The sequence below is a fragment of the Vulpes lagopus genome, chromosome 11 (assembly GCF_018345385.1).
Source record: "Vulpes lagopus strain Blue_001 chromosome 11, ASM1834538v1, whole genome shotgun sequence".
Classification (NCBI taxonomy): domain Eukaryota; kingdom Metazoa; phylum Chordata; class Mammalia; order Carnivora; family Canidae; genus Vulpes; species Vulpes lagopus.
Window position 1 is genome coordinate 49,983,632 of NC_054834.1, and position 19,552 is coordinate 50,003,183.

General features: G+C 54.8%; 1 protein-coding gene across 2 annotated transcripts in view; it reads right to left on the minus strand.

Moving 5' to 3' along the window:
• Positions 1-1,134: 1,134 nt before the first annotated feature.
• Positions 1,135-19,552, minus strand: part of ALKBH3 (alkB homolog 3, alpha-ketoglutarate dependent dioxygenase) — a 71,554-nt gene continuing 53,136 nt past the window's right edge. Inside the window, exon 5 of one of the 2 annotated variants that reach the window (XM_041773760.1) lies at positions 1,135-2,302. In XM_041773760.1, coding sequence (XP_041629694.1) covers positions 1,751-2,302 — 552 coding nt within the window. In that variant the 3' untranslated portion in view covers positions 1,135-1,750. The remainder of the gene's footprint in view (positions 2,303-19,552) is intronic. The other variant, XM_041773757.1, reaches the window with a different exon arrangement.

Consider the following 19,552-nt stretch of genomic DNA (forward strand, 5'->3'; position numbering starts at 1 on the left):
GCGGCGAGCCTGGAGACATGCAGACACGGCCACGGCCACGGCCAGCATCCTGTGTCCTTGGCCGCGTCCGCTCCGACAGGGGACCTGCCCTGTTGACAACCGCGACGCGGACAGAGCTGCCCGGTTAGCTCGACTCGCTGCTGCTAAGACCTTGGGCTAGCGTATCTACCCCGTGTTCCTAGACGCATCCCATTCCTGGGGGGCCCTGGACCCTGCCCCCTCTCCAGGGCTGTCGGGGGATCCCAGCTGTTTGCTCTTCTGAGTAGCGCTGCACACACACATCCCTGCGCAGCCTGCGGTCCTGGAGGCCGGGTCCCCGCGAGGAGACTGCTGGGGCCGACCCGCACGGCCAGGTGACAGCCACCGCCCGCCTGCCCCAGGCTGCCCGGGGTCAGCCCCATGAGCAGCGAATGGAGGGGCCCGTCCCCGGCCCGGCGGGTCCCCTGTGCCACCCAGACGCCCAGCTCTGCCCACGGCCGCTTACTTCTCTGCGGGCCTCATGTGCCTCCCGCTCGGCAAGGCATCCTGGTGCTCCGTGTCTCTGCCTTCCTCCCAGTGCTGGGGCGGGCGGGCATCACGGGGTAGGAGGCCGGTGGGTCCGGGGGACATCCAGGCCGCAAAACAGAGGGCCCACCCCAACGGAGGACGGGGCCCGCTTGGGGGCTGACACGGCCCAGGACGTACAGAGGGTATGGAAAGCGCCGTCCTCCCTCGGGGCTGTGGCAGCATCAGGCAAGTGCTTACTAGGTTCCCACTACGCACCGAGGACTGGCTACGCCCGGGGTTCAGAGGAAACCGAGGCAGCCCTCCCTCCCTCCCCTCCTTCCCCATCTCCATCTCTCTCTCCCTCCCTCCACCCCCCTTCCTTCCCAGAAGAGGATGATTTTGTTCACCTTCACGCAGCACTGCCCGGTCCCCCCCATGGGGCCTGGATCCCTAGGGGAATCCAGCTCGATCCCACTACCTGGGCCGCGTGACTAGCTGCAGTGTCCACACGTGACATAATTCTGCCCAGTAGAAGGTTCGGGAGTATCTGACAGGGAGCTTCTGAGGTGGTTTTCTTTCTTTCTTTTTTCAGATTTTATTTATTTATTCACAAGACACACAAGAATGGCAGAGACCCAGGCAGAGGGAGAAGCAGGCTCCACGCAGGGAGCCCGACGTGGGACTCGATCCCAGGACTCCAGGATCAGGCCCCAGGCTGAAGGCAGCGCTTAACCACTGCGCTGCCAGAGGTTTTCTTTAGGCCGACAAGAACACAGGAGGCCGGTGCGCCTGGAGCGGCCTGGAGCATCCCGGCACCTGGGGTGCAGGGGCGCGGGGTGGGGGGGTTCTGCCCTGGGATGCCATCCCCAGGCACTGAGCTAACTGAGCCTGTTTCTTTCAATGAGTCAGGAGACGACAAGCAATCCGGCCTAATTAGCCCCGTGAGTCGAGTCATGTGTCACTCGTGACCGAAGACACACTTGTGTCGGCCCGTCAGGCAGCGGGGCAAGGCCTCCGAGGGACCTGGCTCCGCGTTGCGAGGAGGGGCTGCCGGGAAGAGGCCCAACCTGCTGGGGAGCCGCTGGAGCGAGGGCGGGCCGGGCAGGGGCCGGCGTGGGGGTCGCCTGAGGGCCCGGGGCACCCAAGGCCCTGAGAACCCAGGCACCGGGGCCTTTCCCGCAGCCACAGCCGGGAGGCCGGGCGGGCCTGTGTCGCCTGTGCCCACGACGCACCGACGGCGGCCACGTCCCCCTGCCCGGCCAACCTATCCCCCCAGATGCCACCTGGGTCGGCCAGCAGGTGCACGGAGGGGCGAGCACGGCTGGGGGAGGGGATGCGTCGCCACCTGCCCGCGCCCGTAGACCCCGGGGGCCTCACGCTCGCGACAAGTCAGCCACGAGAGGACAAATGCAGCCGGAGCGCTGGAAGTAGTTGGGGCTCCCAGGGCAGGGCGAGGGGGGCCTGGGGAGTCAGCGTTCCCCCCGCAAGATGAGAATGTTCCGGAGAAGGCCGGGGGCGGTGGGTGCAGTGAACACGCCGAGGGCCGGGGCACGGGTACCCCAGCAGAAGAGTGACGCTCGCATCGTGTGTATTTTACTACGACACAAATTATTTTTAAGACCAAGAGAGTGAGCCCAGCGCCGTGGCGACCACGTGGGGATGACGGAGGAAAGGAGGGGCAGCTGCGGTCCTCCAGGCGGGCGAGGTGTCTGTACCGAAGTCGGTAGACATTCGGGGACGATTGAGGCGCGGCGTCCGAAGTGTCACTGAAGTAGTTGGTTAGGTGCTGAGCTTCCCTACTGCACGCAGCTGCCTCCTGAAAGAATAAGCTTTTTAAGAACTGGCGCCCACGGGCCTGTCGCCAAAGACGCACATGTCCAGGAGGCGCCTGGAGCGGCTCAGCCAGGGGCTGCTCCCGTGTCATCTGCCGGGTAGGTCCCTTCCTCCTGCAGCACTTCGTGCCTCCTCCCCGCACTCCCTGTTTCTCTTGGGGGAACAAGGCCCTGGCCCGGGGGAGGCCTGGCCTCAGAGGCCCCGGAACTTCGGGGTGATGCTCATGGGGGGGAGGTGGACTGAGAGGATGCGTCAGCTCCAGCCTGGCTTAGGCACCTGCCAGCGCCGCAGGCTGGACAAGGACAAGGACAGAGACGCCACGCCCCCTTGGGAGGTGACGCCGCAGAGCAGAGCCGCGGGGTTGGCAACCAGAGCCCCGAGGACGCCAGGAACTAGGCGGGAAGCGCATCTGGCATCTGGGCATTCTGGACCCACCAGGTCATCCGCTTCCTTTTAAAAAAGTTACTCTCACTCTTGATTTCGAGTCACTTCAAAGAGAGAGGAAAATGTGAAGACCAGCACCCCAACCCGTGTCACCTGCACTGAGCAGACGTCACACGGTCTCCAGAGGCAGCAGTGTAAGTACAGTGGGAAACTCGCCTGCACGCTTACCTCGCCCCCTGCACCTCGGGCGACCACCCGTCCGGGGCTCCCGGCGCACACGCACGCGGCACAGCGTCTTCGTGAATCTGGGAGTCGTGGTTTGCCGTAGAGCATCCCCTGGGACTTGCCTTAATCATCCAACATCACGTAGGTACCGTGTATCCTTGTGGGACCACCCCGCTCTACCTCATTCATTTTGAGCTACGGACTAGCTCCGTGCTACAGTTACGACGACCCGGTCACGCCAGGTCATGCATGTGTCACGGGATCACAAGGTTGGATCCACTGGGATAATAGGTTTTGTGTATTTTACTACAAAAATAATTGCTTTGTCTTCATCTTGTTTTGTCTCGTTTTGTTGCTTCTGTGGCAATTAACAGCCTTGGGCCCGTTTCTTCGTGCACTGATGAGACAGTTTCTGGACAGACACTTAGACGTAGAGTCCCTAGGGCAACCGGGCAGTGAACATTTTCTTCTCTTTTCTTCTTTTCTTTTCTTTTCTTTTTTTTTCTTTCTTTTCTTTTCTTTTTTTTCTTTTCTTTCTTTTTTCTTTTCTTTTTTTTCCTTTCCTTTCCTTTCCTTTCCTTTCCTTTCCTTTCCTTTCCTTTCCTTTCCTTTCCTTTCCTTTCCTTTCCTTTCCTTTCCTTTCCTTTCCTTTTTCCTTTCCTTTTTCCTTTCCTTTCCTTTCCTTTCCTTTCCTTTCCTTTCCTTTCCTTTCCTTTCCTTTCCTTTCCTTTCCTTTCTTTCCTTTCCTTTCCTTTCCTTTCCTAAGATTTTTATCCCTTTATTCACGAAAGACACAGAGAGAGGCCGAGACACAGGCAGAGGGAGAAGCAGGCTCCATGCAGGGAGCCCCATGGGGGACTCGATCCCAGGACCCCGGGGTCACGGCCTGGGCCAAAGGCAGGCGCTCAGCCACTGAGCCCCCCAGGGATCCCCGAACATTTTCAACCTTAGTGGGTATCATAAAATTCTAAGGTGCTTGTACCCATTTTTATGCACCCACCTGCAAATATTATTAGATTAGATCATTCTTGCTAAGTTGACGGACGTGAAATTTCATTGTTGTTGTGATTTGTATGTTTTGATTTCTAGTGAGGCGGAGCATCTTCTCAGTAAAGTCGCCAGATAAAACACAGGCAGCCCAGCACATATGTGGTGCATCTTTTAACTTGATGCATGATGTATCTTTTGTCATATGCAGGATCGTTTTTTTTTTTAAATTTCAGTAGAGTCATAAAGATCTAAAGACATTTCTTCCATGTTTGCTGCTAAAAAAAGTATTAAATCTGTCTGAAATCTATGACTACATGTGGTGTGAGTTAGTAACTTAGCTTTATGTTTTTCCATATGGATAGCCATCTTCCCCAGCAGAATACATTAAGTTGGCCGTACTTGCCTCAGTGATGCACAACACCTCCCTACTGAGTCTATATTCCCATACTTATGTGGGTCTGTTTCTAGGTTCCTAATTCCATTCTGCTTTGTCTACCCCTCCCCCTAAAACACAGTACCTAATAATTATTTTTTAAAGATCTGTTTGTTTATTTGGGAGAGAGAGAGAACAAGCGCATGTGAGTTGCGGGAGCGGCCAAGGGAAAGGACACTTCACGCAGACCACCTGCTCAGGGAGGGTCCGATGTGGGGCTCAATCCTACATCTTATAGGATGATTTTTCCAATCTGCTCCAAAATTACATTTGCTCTCATAAACGAATTGTTCTTCCACATGAATTTTTCCCCCAGTATGATAACAAAGATTATTTACAGACTTAAAGGTATAATCAGGGGCAGCCCGGGTGGCCCAGCGGTTTAGCGCCGCCTTCAGCCCAGGGTGTGATCCTGAGACCCGGGATCAAGTCCCACGTCGGGCTCCCTGCATGGAGCCTGCTTCTCCCTCCGCCTGTGTCTCTGCCTGTCTCTGTATCTCTCATTAATAAATAAATAAAATCTTAAAAAAAAAAGGTATGATCAATACATCCAAAAAGCCTTTCACTTGTGTTTCCAGAGTGTTGTGATGACCACGATGTGGTCTACGGTACACGGTCTGGCACAGAAGCTCAGAAAGGGCCACACAGAGTTCCCAGCTCTGTCCCCTCCTCGTGCTCTGACTTAGGACTTAACGTGTTTATGCCCTGTCTCTACATCTTCAAATGGGGATGAAAAATAGAATCTATCTCATAGCGTCATTATGAGGGTTAAATAAGTTAACACGTATGACGAGCGTTACGTCTTATTAGGTAATTAGAAAGCACAGGACTAATGCGGCTAAAGGCTTATGCTTTGAGGTCGGGCTGCCTGGAACAGAATCACGCCCATCACCCATCACCAACAAAACCAGAGCAAACTCTTGTGAAATACGACGCAGAAGAGAACATGAGGCAAAACTATGTTATATCTGACGCACAACAGTGATAAAGCCAACACCCGTATGATCACCGTCCGGCCGGGAAACTGACTATCATTGGCAGCACTAAGTCCCCCGACTGGTCCTTACCGCGGCCCCACACGCCCCCGCTGCAGACTTTTAACTGTAATCAAGACATGGATCCTTCTTTAATGACCATATTTATCTCTCCTACTCTCTATTTTTTTTTAAAGATTTTAGTTATTTATTCTTCATAGAGACACACACAGAGAGAGAGAGAGGCAGAGACACAGGCAGAGGGAGAAGCAGGCTCCACGCACGGAGCCCGATGTGGGACTCGATCCTGGGTCTCCAGGATCACGCCCTGGGCTGCAGGTGGCGCTAAACCGCTGTGCCACCGGGGCTGCCCTACTCTCTGTTTTTTTTTGACTTTTTTTTTCTATTTTTTTTGACTTTTTTTTTCTATTTTTTTTTTAAACTTACTTTGTCTATGTCTCCCAAGGCAAGGGAAACAAAAGCAAAAATAAACTACTGGGACGTCATCAAGATTAAAAGCTGCTGCACAGCGCCAAACCGCTGAGCCACCCAGGGATCCCCTCACTCCGTAGTTTTAAGGGCACTGTTAGTATCGCTTTCTGATGCACATTTGGATTAACCTCTTCTTTGCCATTTTCTTTCTCCTTCATTCCTGCATTTCTCACCTTGCAGCTGTGATGATCTCCCTCTGCCTGAAACTCCTTTAGAATTTCCTGGACTGCAGGGTTTCTTGTCCAAAGCATCTTTCTATTTTGACTTTGTTCTTTTAAAAAATTTTTAGTGTGAAAACTTTAGCATAAGCAAAAGAAAAGAAACTGGTACCATGGACCCACTGGCCCATCGTAAGTTTCAGCTATTTTCAATCACGGACAATCCTGTTTCCTTGGCCTCCCACCCACGTCCATTCACCCTGAATTACTGCGGCAAATGTCTTACCGGTTTACCTGTAAATGTGTGTATGTATATCTTAAGGGGGGACTCTTAAAAAAAAATCCATATTGTCCACCAAAAAAATATCCATGATGGATGTTAACAAAGATTATGGAGGGAATAATTTTGCAGTATGTACGTGTGTCAAATCATCACAGTGTACACCTTGAGCTAATAGGATGTTATATGTCAATTGTATCACAGCAAGGCTGAAAATAATACCAACGGGGGGAGAAACTACTAGCTATAATGCCTTCATGTCAGCAGGCATCTTGACGTTCGCATTTCCCCAGTTGCCTCACTAGGTTCTGCTCCTACTGTTGACGTGTTTCAGCTGGGATGCAAATGAATCATTTACACTGTTCTCGTGGACTTGCCACTTCGTTTCTTGGGCTCTAGAGATGTTCCTCCAACTCTTCTTTTTCTTGCATTTTTTGTTGCTGTGGTTGTTGCAGAAACAATTGGGGCTTCGCCAACGGCATCCCTTTTCTGTCACTGAACACCTTCCTCTGCTCCCTGTTCTTCCTGTGCATTCATAACTGGATCTGGAGATATAATCAAATCGAGGCTCAATTATTTGGCAAGACTACGTCATAGGTGAGGTTGTGTTCTTCTACCAAGAAGCACATAGTGTCTGGTTGTTTCCCTTTGGGGAATATAAGTAGGAAGGATGATCGCTGCCTAGATCCGGGAACTCATTAGAGGTGGGGAGACGGCGATGCGCTAACCCTAGCAGTCCCTCTCCACTAACCAGCTGGAATATTCATGCGGAAAGAAACTCCCCCGTCAATCATTTGGTGATTTGGAAGTACAGTTTATGTAGGAAAGGAAGAATAACTGATTCTTGCCCTATTGTTAGCGTTTCCAAAATGAGTTGTTCTTGGCATCTCCCAAAGGCGGTTAATGAGATCTTTATCACTATAGAAATTATGCGATTAAGCATATTTGATGTTTCAATCCACTGCAGTTCCTATCCTTACCGACGCTCCGATTGCTCCCTCAGTGGTCAGTGTGAGCTTATTCAAGTTGGCTCCTGAGTCCTTTTGACTGACTCTAGTAGCCTTTAACAGATTCCTTGCTTTTTGGTGAGAAAAAATATTCCAGGCTCACCCTGTATATTTTCCCAAAGATCCATGGTACTTTTGGTGGCAAGTGGTATTTAAAGACCATAATCTGCGCACCAGGGGTGCTTTTTACTACCGGGTTAGTCATTGTTTCTGGACTTTTCAATGCACAGAACTAGGAAATGTGTTCTTACTTTTATTTATTTTTTATTTTTTCAGATTGTATTTATGATAGTCACAGAGAGAGAGAGAGAGAGGCAGAGACATAGGCAGAGGGAGAAGCAGGCCCCATGCACCGGGAGCCTGATGTGGGACTCGATCCCAGGTCTCCAGGATCGCGCCCTGGGCCAAAGGCAGGCGCCAAACCGCTGCGCCACCCAGGGATCCCTGTTCTTACTTTTAAAATAAAATACATCACAAGAAGAAAAACATGAATTGATACTGATACTTCCAATTCAAGTTTAGGAATACACTGTTGATTTTGCTTCCTCTCATGCATCACTCACACACCAAAGACTGTGGTTCTCAATGACACTAGAATATTTCACTTCATCCTGCACAGAGCCAGGACGAGGGCAAAGCAAGTGAGACCCACATGGTGCAAGATTTCAGGAGGCATCACTCTCAGGCTGGCGCAAGCGCACGAGGGCCTCCTCAGCCACGGTGGATCCCACATAGCCACTGGGGAAAACAGATAAAAAAAGAGTTCTGGGTTGAGGTGGCATTTACTAAATGAAGAAACACAGAATGCTGTGACATGGCCTAACTTGAGGGAAATGTGTGGAGTAAATTGCCCTCGCGCCTTCTTCTTTCATTGAGGATTCAAGAACAACTCCCTCAACGCTTACTGCAGCCACCGCAGTGCTCCTGCACCTTTTCTCCTTCACTGAACATTTCTCTTTTCTTTCCTGACCTACGAGCCCCCTTGTATATCAGCTGCAATCCAACTGTCCTACCCTCGCCCACCACAGGGGCTGAATGCAGACCCAAGTGATTTTTTAGACCATTAAGAACATGGAGATGGCATCTGATTAAGCATTATTACCTTGAAAACTATTATTACATATATTGAGGTTTCTTTTCCCCCATATATATCGAAGCCAACCAAAGAACGGGACATCTACATTTTTAAAAACCCCAAAACTCCATGATGTAGATGCATATAGAACGCATAAAATGAAACGGTCATGCATTAGAGCTACCACTTAGATTTATTTAGTGTGCAGAACGTATTATGCAAAATTTCCTAGCTGTCCGGGATAACCAGTGTTGGATTATCTCACGGAGTTCGCATTCCCACCCATATATTTGGTACTGGAGGTTTCTCATGCCAGGTCACATCATGTAGTCTTTTCTCGATGACACTGGACTGCAAAGGCCAGCAGAAATCAGCATCCCTTTGGGTGGATGGATGCTTATGAGAGAGGAAAGTTCTTAGAGATCACAATTTTACCATCACTGACATAGATCCCCGGTGCCTGCGTTAACCAGCCTGCTCAGTGATTCTGCTACCGGGAAGCCCCATTCCTGGGCATTCTCCTCCGTCCTGGCCCATGGCTTGGTGTTCTTTGAATCGATAGTCACCCTTTGCGTGGCCCTGTTGGTAAACCGGATGCAGAAACTCCTTTCTTTGCCTGTCAGCAAATCGCCTGTGCCCTAGGGCAGGTCTCCTCTTCTGCTGGGTTTAGTCCTGACACCTACTATGACCAGGTGGCTCTGGCCTTCATGGGAGGCGGAAGATGATCTTCCCAAAAAGGTCTCTTCTAGTCGCCTGTAGGACTGCACAGCCAAGCACAGCTGTCAGTTTTAGAGAAGTTCTCACCAGAAACGCCTCAATTATACACATTTCAAATCCAAGTATTAGGAATATAAGTAATCCCATTTTCCTGAGAACTCGTTACTACCCAGAGTCCCCCTGCTTGGGTTTCCAGATGCCCAGAGCTACTTCCATGGCGCTGGGAATCTGGACATTGAGGTAAAGAGCACTGGGGGACACATGGCACAGAGGTGGAATGGGCCTGGGATTGGTCCCTGCCCTGTGCCCGGCACGGGCTTTGGGGAGATGGGCCCTTTCTCTCTGTGAGCCATCGAGGGAGCCTTCCTTCAGTCCTTTCAGCTGAGGACACCCTCTTGCAGGACTCCAGGGAGGTCAGGGAAGACTAGACGAGAGGGCAGAGGGCTCATTCAACAAGGACTGACTGGACGCCTACTATCTGTCAGGCTGGCTCGGGTGTGACTCGTGCTTTCCGGGAGCCGAGGGCTCTTCGGGGTACGCAGACATGAACTAGCCAGGGAAGCGGGGCTGAGGCTGTGGGGGTGCCCGAAGCCGAGGGCCCAGGTGAGGGCCGCCACCCCGAGCTGCCATCAGGCAAGGCAGGCGGCACGGGGCCGGCTCGGGTCAGCAAGGTGACGCCCGGGAGGGGGTGGGAAGCAGTCCTGCCGTGCGTGGGCAGCCCCCAAGCCCTCGCTGCGCCCTCTGGAGTCTCTCGAACCTTCCCACCCAGTACTCATCAGCACACCCGCCTCGCTTCCGGGGCAGGTATGAGGGGGCGACAAGGCCCTGGGGCGGGACTCAGGCTCTGGGCCACACAGGCTCGGTCGGGTGAGTCGCTGCGTGTCTCCTGGCCCTGCTCCCCTCTGCTGGAACAAGGAAATAGTGTCACCCCCGCCCAGGGCCCTTATGGTGGGTTAGTACATGTCACAGGCTGCGGGACAGGCCTGGCACATGGAAGTGGGGAACGCACCCCAGTTGGTCACAGTGATGGTGCCCTGAGCCCTGCGTAGGCACAGCTCAGCTGCTTCCTGCAAAAACAGCAGAGTTGCTGTTATTACTGATGCTTTAGAGATAAGGGCTCTGTCATTCATTATAGATACAGTAATACATCGGGGGCACCCAGTGGCTCAGCCGGTGAAGCGTCTGCCTTTGGCTCAGGTCATGGTCCCGGGTCCTGGGATCGCGCAGGGGGTCGGGCCCCCTGCTCAGCGGAGACCCTGCTTCTCCCTCTGCCCCTGCCTGTCCCTTCTGCTCATGCTCTCCTCTCTCTCTCTCTCTCTGTCAAATAAATAAATAAATACAATCTTTAAAAAAAAGTGTTAGGTTTAGAGAACAAATGGGTGGTTACGGGGCTGGGCATGGCTGAAATAGGGGAAAGGGAGGGTTGATGAGCCCCGGGTGATGTCTGTATCCTTGACCCCGTCACCTACCTCAGCCACCCCCACCCACCTGCCCCCTGGTCACCATCAGCACGTTCTCTGTAGTTAGAGTCGGCGTCTTGGTTTGCCTCCCTCTTTTTTTCCTCCTATGCTCAGTTATTTTAAAATCCTGTCTCTATAGTAGAAAATCCTGGCAGATGCCGCCTTAACCGAGTGATTCAGGTGAACGTCAGCAGCGAGGGACAAACTGACACCGTGGGCCTCCTGACCCGATGTGCTGAGAAGGTGTCGCTCTGTGCTATTCCTGCCCAACACGCATAACCGTGGAGTTGATCGTGGAGAAACCGCAGACAAACTCAGATTCAGGGACATTCGACTAAAGACCTGGTTTATACTCTTCAAAGATGTTAAGACCATGACAGACTAAGGCAGATCGGGGGACTCTTCCAGATAAGAAACCTGCCAACTAAGTGTAACATGCCATGTTGGTTGGATCCAGGACAAGAAAGACATGTTTCTCCTTTTTTTGCTATAAAGGACATTATTGGGACAACTGGAAAAAAATGTGTGTGTATAGATTACATCATCGTGTTACATTTATATTAATTTCCTGAATTTGAGAACAGCACTGCAGGTGTGAGAGACAGTGTCCTTGTTTTTAGGAACAAAAACAAGTTTTTGTGTGTACGAAGAGGAACTAAAGGTAAAGGAGCTTCGTATTTGCAGCTCTCACAAGGTCCAGAAAATAATGATAATAGTAATAGTAACCGTACGTGTGTCTGTGTAGATATGGAGAGATCAATACACCAATAGGCCAAAGGGTAAAGCAAGTGATGTAAAATGTGAACACGTGGGGGATCTGGGTTAGGAACATGTACAAGTTCTCTCTACTCTTTTTGCACTTTCCCCCCCTAAATATGAGATCATTTAAAAATAAAAGCTCTCCAAAAAAAATGCAGGAACTTTCACCTGGGCCCCACGCCTGTCTGGGGGAGGCGAGGGAGACGTGCTCTCTGTGGGAGATGGTTTCCGGCTGGCTGGGGGGGGTGCTGTTGCTGGCCCTTTGCAGGAGGGGAGCAAACAGGGAAAGCTCTGTGGGGCCAGGCGTGGGCGCCGGGCGGAGGGTGGGCAGGACGTGGGGTCCCCGGGGATCGCAGCCAGCAGGGCAGGGTGGGCTGCGAGAGATGAGGGAGTAGAGGCTCCGAGAGATTAGGGACAGGGATTCTGTTTAGGGGCAGGACGGTGGAACACAGGTGCTCACGGATTCTTATGCTGAAAATAACCAGAACAACAAAGTTGGTTAAGGGGCGCCCGGGGGGGGGGGGGGGGCCAGGGGTGGAGCGTCTCCCTTCGGCCCAGGGCGTGGCCCCGGGATCGAGTCCCTCATCGGGCTCCTCTGCCTGGGTCTCTGCCTCTCTCTGTGTGTCTCATGAATAAATAAATAAATCTTAAAAAAAAAGGCTGGTTAAAATAAGAACCTAAAATAAATTAATCAAGGATCTGGCAAGAAGGAGAAAACACCCAGAAGCCAAGATAGAGGTGGAATGAGGAGTCCGGAGAGGCGGGCACGGCGGGAGGCTGCTGTTCGCCTTGGGGTGAATTTGCCAGATTGCGCAACCTTGGCTTCGGCTCTCAGGGGCCAACAAAGATGAGAGACGGGGTGAACCCAAGGCGGGGGGCTGACCTCCCTCCGCGGGGGAGCCCAGTAGCGGCCGGCGCCCCAGCCCATCAGCACCCCAAGGTCCGAGGCAAGTGCCCCGAGGCCCCAGGGGCACGGTGGGGGGTCTGCAGCCTCAATTCACACCCGAGCCAGAGTCTAGGTCGCAGCAGCCCCCTCGCCCCCCGGGATCTTGGTGGGAACCTGGAAGCAGGAAGAAGCAAGTTCTCTCTTCTCGCCTGGATGTTCCGAAAGGGAAAGGCCAACAGAACACACTGCGGGCTCCATTGCCTAAACCACAGATTGGGACCTCCCCGAAGCCGGCAGGACCGGGGTCCCACACAGCAGCCCCAGGGCAGAGCCGGTCGTCGGGCGGGGGGGCGGGGGGGGGGCCGAGCCGGCGGGGGGCCCTGTGAGTCGTTCTCCTTGAACCACAGCTTGCAGCGAGGACGGCGCCCCAGCCTCCTGGATCGGGGCACATCGGGGCGCGGGGTCCTTGTCCTCGAGGGTTAGCAGCCTCCCCGGCCATCCCCACACCGCCCCGAGCTGCTGCACCGTGAACTGCCCCTGCGTGGGAACCACCGCCGGGCTCATGAACCTAGACGAGGACAGCCACGGCCGCGGCCACCGATCTGAGCGGCGATGGTGGGGGTGGCAGAGCCCAAGGCAGGTGGCGGGATGGGGGGCAGTGGTGTGGGGTGTGGGTGGGGGGCGAACACTCAGAGGAAACAGTAGACAACCCAGCGGTGGCAAATCTCAGGGAGAGCCAGCAACACTACACTCCCTCAAAAAACCTTCTACAAATATCTAGGGCATGAAAATCCAACTCATTTCATGGCACATAATTTTTTTTAATTGAGTTAGCACAGAATCTATACAAAGATGCTAAAGAAAAAGAGTGGGAGAGAGCCACAGGGCCTGCCAGATAAAGAACAACGGCCGGGAAAAAAGTGTTACCACGGAATAGATGAAAAATCTGACTCAACACTGTTCTACGAATGAACAAATCTTTTTTTTTTTTTAATGATTATTCTTTTTTTCTTGTTTTTTTTTTTTTTTTTTAAGATTTTATTTATTTATTCATGAGAGACAGAGAGAGAGAGAGAAGGCAGAGACACAGGCTTTGGGAGAAGCAGACTCCCTGCAGGGAGCCTGACGCGGGACTCGATCCCAGGACCCCGGGGTCATGCCCATGGGCCAAAGGCAGACACTCAGCCATGAGCCACTAGGGCATCCCTAAATGAACAAATCTTTTTTTTTTTTTTTTAAATGAACAAATCTTACTAGAACAATTGCCTCTGTGATGGGAGACCACAACACAGACCTAACGACTCAGGGAAGTCACAGCAAGGCAATGCGAGAAGATGAGATGAGAGAAGGAAGGACAGAGGGAAGAGAATAAACAAAATAATTTCAGCAACGAGGACGCACCTGGAAGGAAGACGTAGGGACAATGCAATACAAGTGGAGGACAGACATTAGGAAAGTGAATAAAATGAGACAAAGTGAAAGAAGTGGGTTTAAAAAAAATCAGAAAATGATAGATATTTTAAAAAGACAAAAGAGAGCCAACGTATACATAATTGGAGCCTCCAGACGTGAAACACAAAACAACGAAATACAATGAATACTTAAAAATAGAAATGAGGGGAACGTTCTTAAAATAGAATATGTGAATCTATGCGAAGGATCCCAGGTGTGCCTGGGGAGGTGGACCGAGAACAGTCCTCTCCAAGACTCTCCCAGGAAAATTATCAGACGTTGGAGGTGAGGACAACAACCTCTGAGCAGCTGGGCCAGACAGACAGGCAGACAGACAGAAATAAGCAAACATGGTCGGCCCCGCAGGGAGGAGGTGGGGCGGGCCCAGCACCGTCCATGCCCAACAGCAGCAGAGCCTCCCGGGCCGCCGTGGCGCTCGGGGTGAAGCCAACACAGACCCCGCAGGTGTGCAAGGACTCGGGGAGCACCGTGTGCAAGCACCTTGCTTGGGGAAGCTACCAGAGAGCGACGCAGGCCGCCAAGAGGTGATGGGGGCCCGGAGCTGGCCCTGAACACGCTTGGGCGGAGAGAGAGGTAACAGGGAGCGTGCACAGCCGAGTGTGCGTGTGCACAGGCCACAACCGTATGGGCATGACATGGAGTGACGGGGAGGCAGCCGGGCAGGCGGGGAGGATGAGGACACCGAGGGCCTGTCCTCTGTCGCTTGGGCTCTGACGGAGAAACCCAATAACGCTGGCGGGGCGAGCGAGCGGATATGGGGGCGCAGAGCCAAGCACGCGTGGCGGGGGGCTGCCCTCGCGCACAGATGCCAGCTCTCCTCTCCGCCGTCGGGGCCCACGGCCGCTCCGCGGGGCTGCGATCACAAGGGGAGACACCGGGGAAAGAGACAGAGGCCTCCCTATGGAAGGGTCTTCACGGCCCTGGCTGGGCCTTCATGCGGAGGGGTGCCCAGGGGCCGCGGGGCAGGTTGTGGGCCTTGGGCGGGGGTGCGGGCTGTGGGCCCCGGGGGCGGCCGTGGCGCTGAGCAAGTCCCTTGCTTCCTGGTCCTGGGCGGCTGCTGGGTCTGTGCACCCCCCTTGCGTTCCCGGGGCCTCGGGTGCAGGTGGCCACGGGTGCAGGTGGCCATGGTGCATGATCCTATTTAGCGGCTGCTGGACCCTGCGGCCGGCATCCTGCTGGGGGGTTGCATCTGTGTCCAGAAGGGATATTGCTCTGTGGTTTTCTTGTAGTTTCTTTTCTTTTCTTTTTTTTAAAAATTTATTTCTTAGAGAGAAAGCGAGAGCGAGCCCCAGGAGCAGGTGGGCGGGGAGAGGAAGCCTTAAGCAGCCGGGGAGCTGAGCAGCAAGCCCCCCCTGGGCTCCATCTCGCAACCTGAGGTCATGACCTGAGCCCCAAATCCGAGCCTGGAGGTAGGACAGACTGAGCCACCCAGGCACCCCTTCTCGTGGCTTCTACTCTAGCTTTGGTAACGCCGGCCTCATGAAACGGGGTAGGGAGCATTGCCTCGTCTTCTGGTTTGGGAAGATTTTTGAGAAGTGTTGGTGTTGACTCCTTAACTGTTCTGTAGGATCCGCCGGGGAGGCAATCGGGCCTGAGGCTTTTGATCAGGGAGCCGACAACCCCCTTACTTGTGATAGGTCCCTATTTTGCTAATTTTTTAAAATATACATATGTTTTTCAGACTAAATCTCAAAATAAAGTCCAGCTCTCCACTGGGTGCAAAAGGCATACCCGATGCCAACTTGATAGGTCGGATGAAAGGCAGGCAAGGGCATCCTGGGCACATGAAGGATCGCGACAACGGTCAGCAGGGGTCATGAGGGAAGCATCTAGCCCAGAGCCGGTCAGGGTGAAGAGGGCTCAGCGCAAGGGAAAGGCCGGTGTGGGTGTGTCGGTGCCATCGCACGCAGGCCGGGAGCGTCTGCACAGCGGGAACCCGGCGGCCGCGGTGGGGGACCCAGGTGTCCTGGTGGGGGTGCACCCAGGAAGCAGAGCCGCCGGGGCACAGGACGCGGCGCTCCACCGAGCGGGCCAGGAGGCCGGGAGCCGCTCCTCCAGCGTGTCCAGGCCAAGCTCCCTCCCAGCTGTGGCTCCGGCACCCCCAGGACCACATGGCCCCGTGCGTGAGGGAAGCCAAAGCCAGTGCAGACCCCATGAGACGATACAGCTCGTGCCCGTTGTCACAGGCCGAGCAGCCGATGCCCACCTCGGACTCACACCGAGTAGAGAAAACCTGTCACTGTCACCGGATAGAACATCCCGGGGGTGGGGTGGGCAGGGAGTGTGGCCCCATGTCACGTGTAGGCCAAAGACAGAACAGATCTTGGGGTATCCCTAGCAATGCGCGGCCACTAAGCATCCGAGGGTGCTCATTCCCCCACGGGCAGGACACGCTCCACCCCCTCCACAAGGGACACCCCAAAGCGACCATCCTCCAGATCTCTGGGTGATGCACACACTCTCTACCAGGCTTGGATGTGGTTCCTCGTGCTGTGAGGACCTACCTGTGGGCTCCTCCTGCCCACCCGGCCACTGGCCACCCGCCACGGGCCACGGGGCAGCTGGGGAGGCAGGGCTATAGCAGGTGCCAGGTAGGGAGGACAGAGTGGGGCAATGCACTCAGGGGCTGGGGACTGTGAGGACCCCGAGGGGTGCCCAGGCGGCTCCGGGTCTTCTGTCCTCATCTGAGCTGGTTGTCACAAGATGCGTCTTCCCCTGAGGCAGTTCTGGGGCCGAAACACTTACGGGCTTTTGTGGTTTCTTTGGAAAAACAATTTCCTGGACGATGTTCAGGGATCCAAGTTTGGTCACCTCCTGCCTGGCCGAGCCCCGCTGCTGGAGCACACCCTGGGCTGGGGAGCGGCTCTGCCGCCGTGGGGAAGCCTGCCGTGGGGCGGTATGGGGAGCGCCTGCCGCCGGCCCGCAAACCACTTCTCTTGCTGGGGCCCCCCCGGGGGCAGCTCCGAGTTGCGGGGTCCGTGGGCCTTGCCTGCGCCTTGGAGGCCGACCGCAGGCGGGCCTAGACTCTTCTGCGAGGAGCCCAGGCCCGAGCGCAGCATGCCCCACGCGCTTGCATCTTCCGGGAAACTGAGGCACGGCCCTGCTCGCCGCCAAGGAGGCCCGGGAGAGCCGGGCTAGCCCTGCGCAGGCAAGGACGCGGAGAGCGGCCTCAGTGGCCCCAGCGGATGTGCTCCGGTTGGCCGCTGCCTCCCAGGTGCCGCCGAGCTAGGGCTTCTCCAAGGCCGCCCACCCCACTCCGTCTGGCCTTCCTCTAGGCTGAAGCGCAGCTTGTCTGGAGCCAGAAGGCCTCTCCCGAGGCCCGTGTGGTTCCTCGTGGCCCTGGGGCCCGTCAGCTTCAGGACTGGCTCCTGCGCCCCCATCCCAGCCGCCCCTCCCAGTGCCCAAGCACGGTGATGGACGAGAACGGCACGGCCACAGAGCTCCCGGGGGGAGAAGGGAGGGAGAGGAGCACTCAAAAGCCCCTGGTGCACACTGGAAAGACGGAAAGATGTGCGACCACTCCTTGTCCGGAAACTCGAGCCAAAGTCCTGAGAAACCACCTCACCCATCAGAAGGGCTAAAATCACACACGCAAAACAAGAAGTGTGGGCGAGGACGTGGACAGAAAGGAACTGTCGCACTCTGGGGGGGGACGCAAAGCGGCGCAGCCGCTCGGAAGACAGCGTGGGGGGTCCCCTGAAGGTCAACGGAGCCACCTGTGATCCCGTACGGGCTGCTGGGTGTTTGCTCAAAAATCACAAAAGCACGGACTCAAAGGGATCCGCAGCCCTAGGCTTACAGCAGCAGGACAGACAATGGCCCAACATGGAAGCAGCCCACTGTCCGCGACTGGTGACCCTACAAAAGATGCGGTGCACGCACCTGCACCCACACCTGCACACACACCCGCGCGCGCACCTGCACCCGCACCTGCATCTGCACGGAATACTACTCAGCCATAAAAAAGAAATCTTGCCGTTTTCAATGACTTGGCTGGAGCTAGAGGCTATTGTGCCGATCAGACAAAGACAAACGCCATATGATTTCACTCGCATGTGGAATTTAAGAAACAAAACAACTGAGCCAAAGGGGAGAAAAAAGAGAGGGAGAGAGAAAAACCGAAAAACCAAGAAACAGGCTCTGGACTCTAGAGAATACACCGGGGTGCCCAGGGAGGTGGCTGGCGTGGGCTGGGCTGGCGGTGGGGTCAGGAGCGCACCCGTCCCCATGAGGGGACCCAGAGCTGCTGGGTCCCCGAACCACACACCCAAAGCCAGGACGCCGCGGCACGTCAGCTACCCTGGAGCGAAGGGCACAACACACTGTGCTGGCAACCTGGCAACCGCTGAGCACTTGCTCTGGAGGATGAGGCTACTCTGGCCAACGCAGTTCTGGAAAGTTCTCCCTTCCCCGTCACCCTCTGTGGTCACTTCTGAAGTAGGTGTTCAAAGGTCTGACCTCCCTGGGGCCCACAGGGCTGTGCTTACCGGTCACTTCTGGCCTCTCTTCTGGTCCAGTGCTCCTGGCTGGCCCCAGGTGCCCATCGCCACCCCCGGGTGTTTTCTCAGCACAGTTCTGGAGGCTGCTTTATGGCTTTGTTTCCCGCTCTGGCCCAGCTCGCTTCCGTCCCCCCTACACGGCTACATGGCGGGATCTAAAATAGTCAGTCTGGTGGGAAGACAATACCCTTAACCTAAGCTGGCTCTGGGGCCAGATCCTGTGCTGGGCTTGAAAGGCTTGAGCCACGAGCCACGAACCATGAGCCACGGCAGCTGACTTCCCTCTGTGTGCATCAGAAACGGGGCGGGTGGCTTCTACCTCCCAGGAACCCTGCTTCTAGATCTCTCCATTCCTTTCCATCTCCCGTCTCTCCTGTCTTCTTTGACCTGCTGGTGGCCGCAAAGACCAGCAACCGACACACTGATATTCCAGCTCTTTCCAGCCACTTCTCTTAAGAGCCGTGAGCTCAGCCAGCACATGAGCAGCCTCCCAAGGCTTCACAAAGATGGTTTTACCAGCCGCTTTGCCGAGGTCGAACGAGCATCTCCAACCTTCCAGCCCGCAGCACCTGCACTCTTCCCACCTGTAGCAAATCCACTGAGCTGATGCCTCAGTTTAGGGGTTCCGTTAGAACAGCAGTAATAGGGATCCCTGGGTGGCCCAGTGGTTTAGCGCTGCCTTCAGCCCAGGCCGTGATCCTGGGGTTCCGGGATCCACTCCCACGTTGGCTCCCTGCGTGGAGCCTGCTTCTCCCTCTGCCTGGGTCTCTGCCTTTCTCTCTCTGTGTCTCTCATGAACAAATAAAATCTTAAAAAAAAAAAAATAACAGCAGTAATAAACTGCCAGTATTGCTGTTTGTTTGTTTAGGGTCAGGGAAGGCTGCTACGATAATGAGACCCGATGATGGTTCAGTGGCTCAGAGAAGATGGACGTGTTTCTCTGGCATGTCATGGTCTGTGAGGGCTGTTCCAGATTGGCGGCCGCTGGGTTCCACAAGGTCATCCAGGAGCCTGGGGGCCTTCCATCCTGTCGCCCTGCCATCCTCTAGTCCATTGGCCCGGGTGGCTCGATCGCCGCTGGGTTGCAGGCGCGTGCATCTATGTTTCCACTCGCGGGAAGGGGAAAGCGTGGGGGCAGTGGGAGGGTGCGCTTCAGGCCGAGGCCTGGAGAAATGTGCTGCTCTTCCCAATATATGCCATTGGCAAAACCTTCACTGAGACCTACACATAAGAGCGTCTGGGACCTAGACCTCAAGCCTAAGCTGGGAGGACGGGGACATGTTGGCCTGTGTGGGAGGCCCTGGCCCTCTGGCCGCATAAACAGGCCACACCGGGCTCACTGCCTTCCAGAACGCTGGGACACGCGTTTGCTGGCAAGCTGGGCCATACCTGAATGTACTCTGCAGGACCCCTCAAGTGAC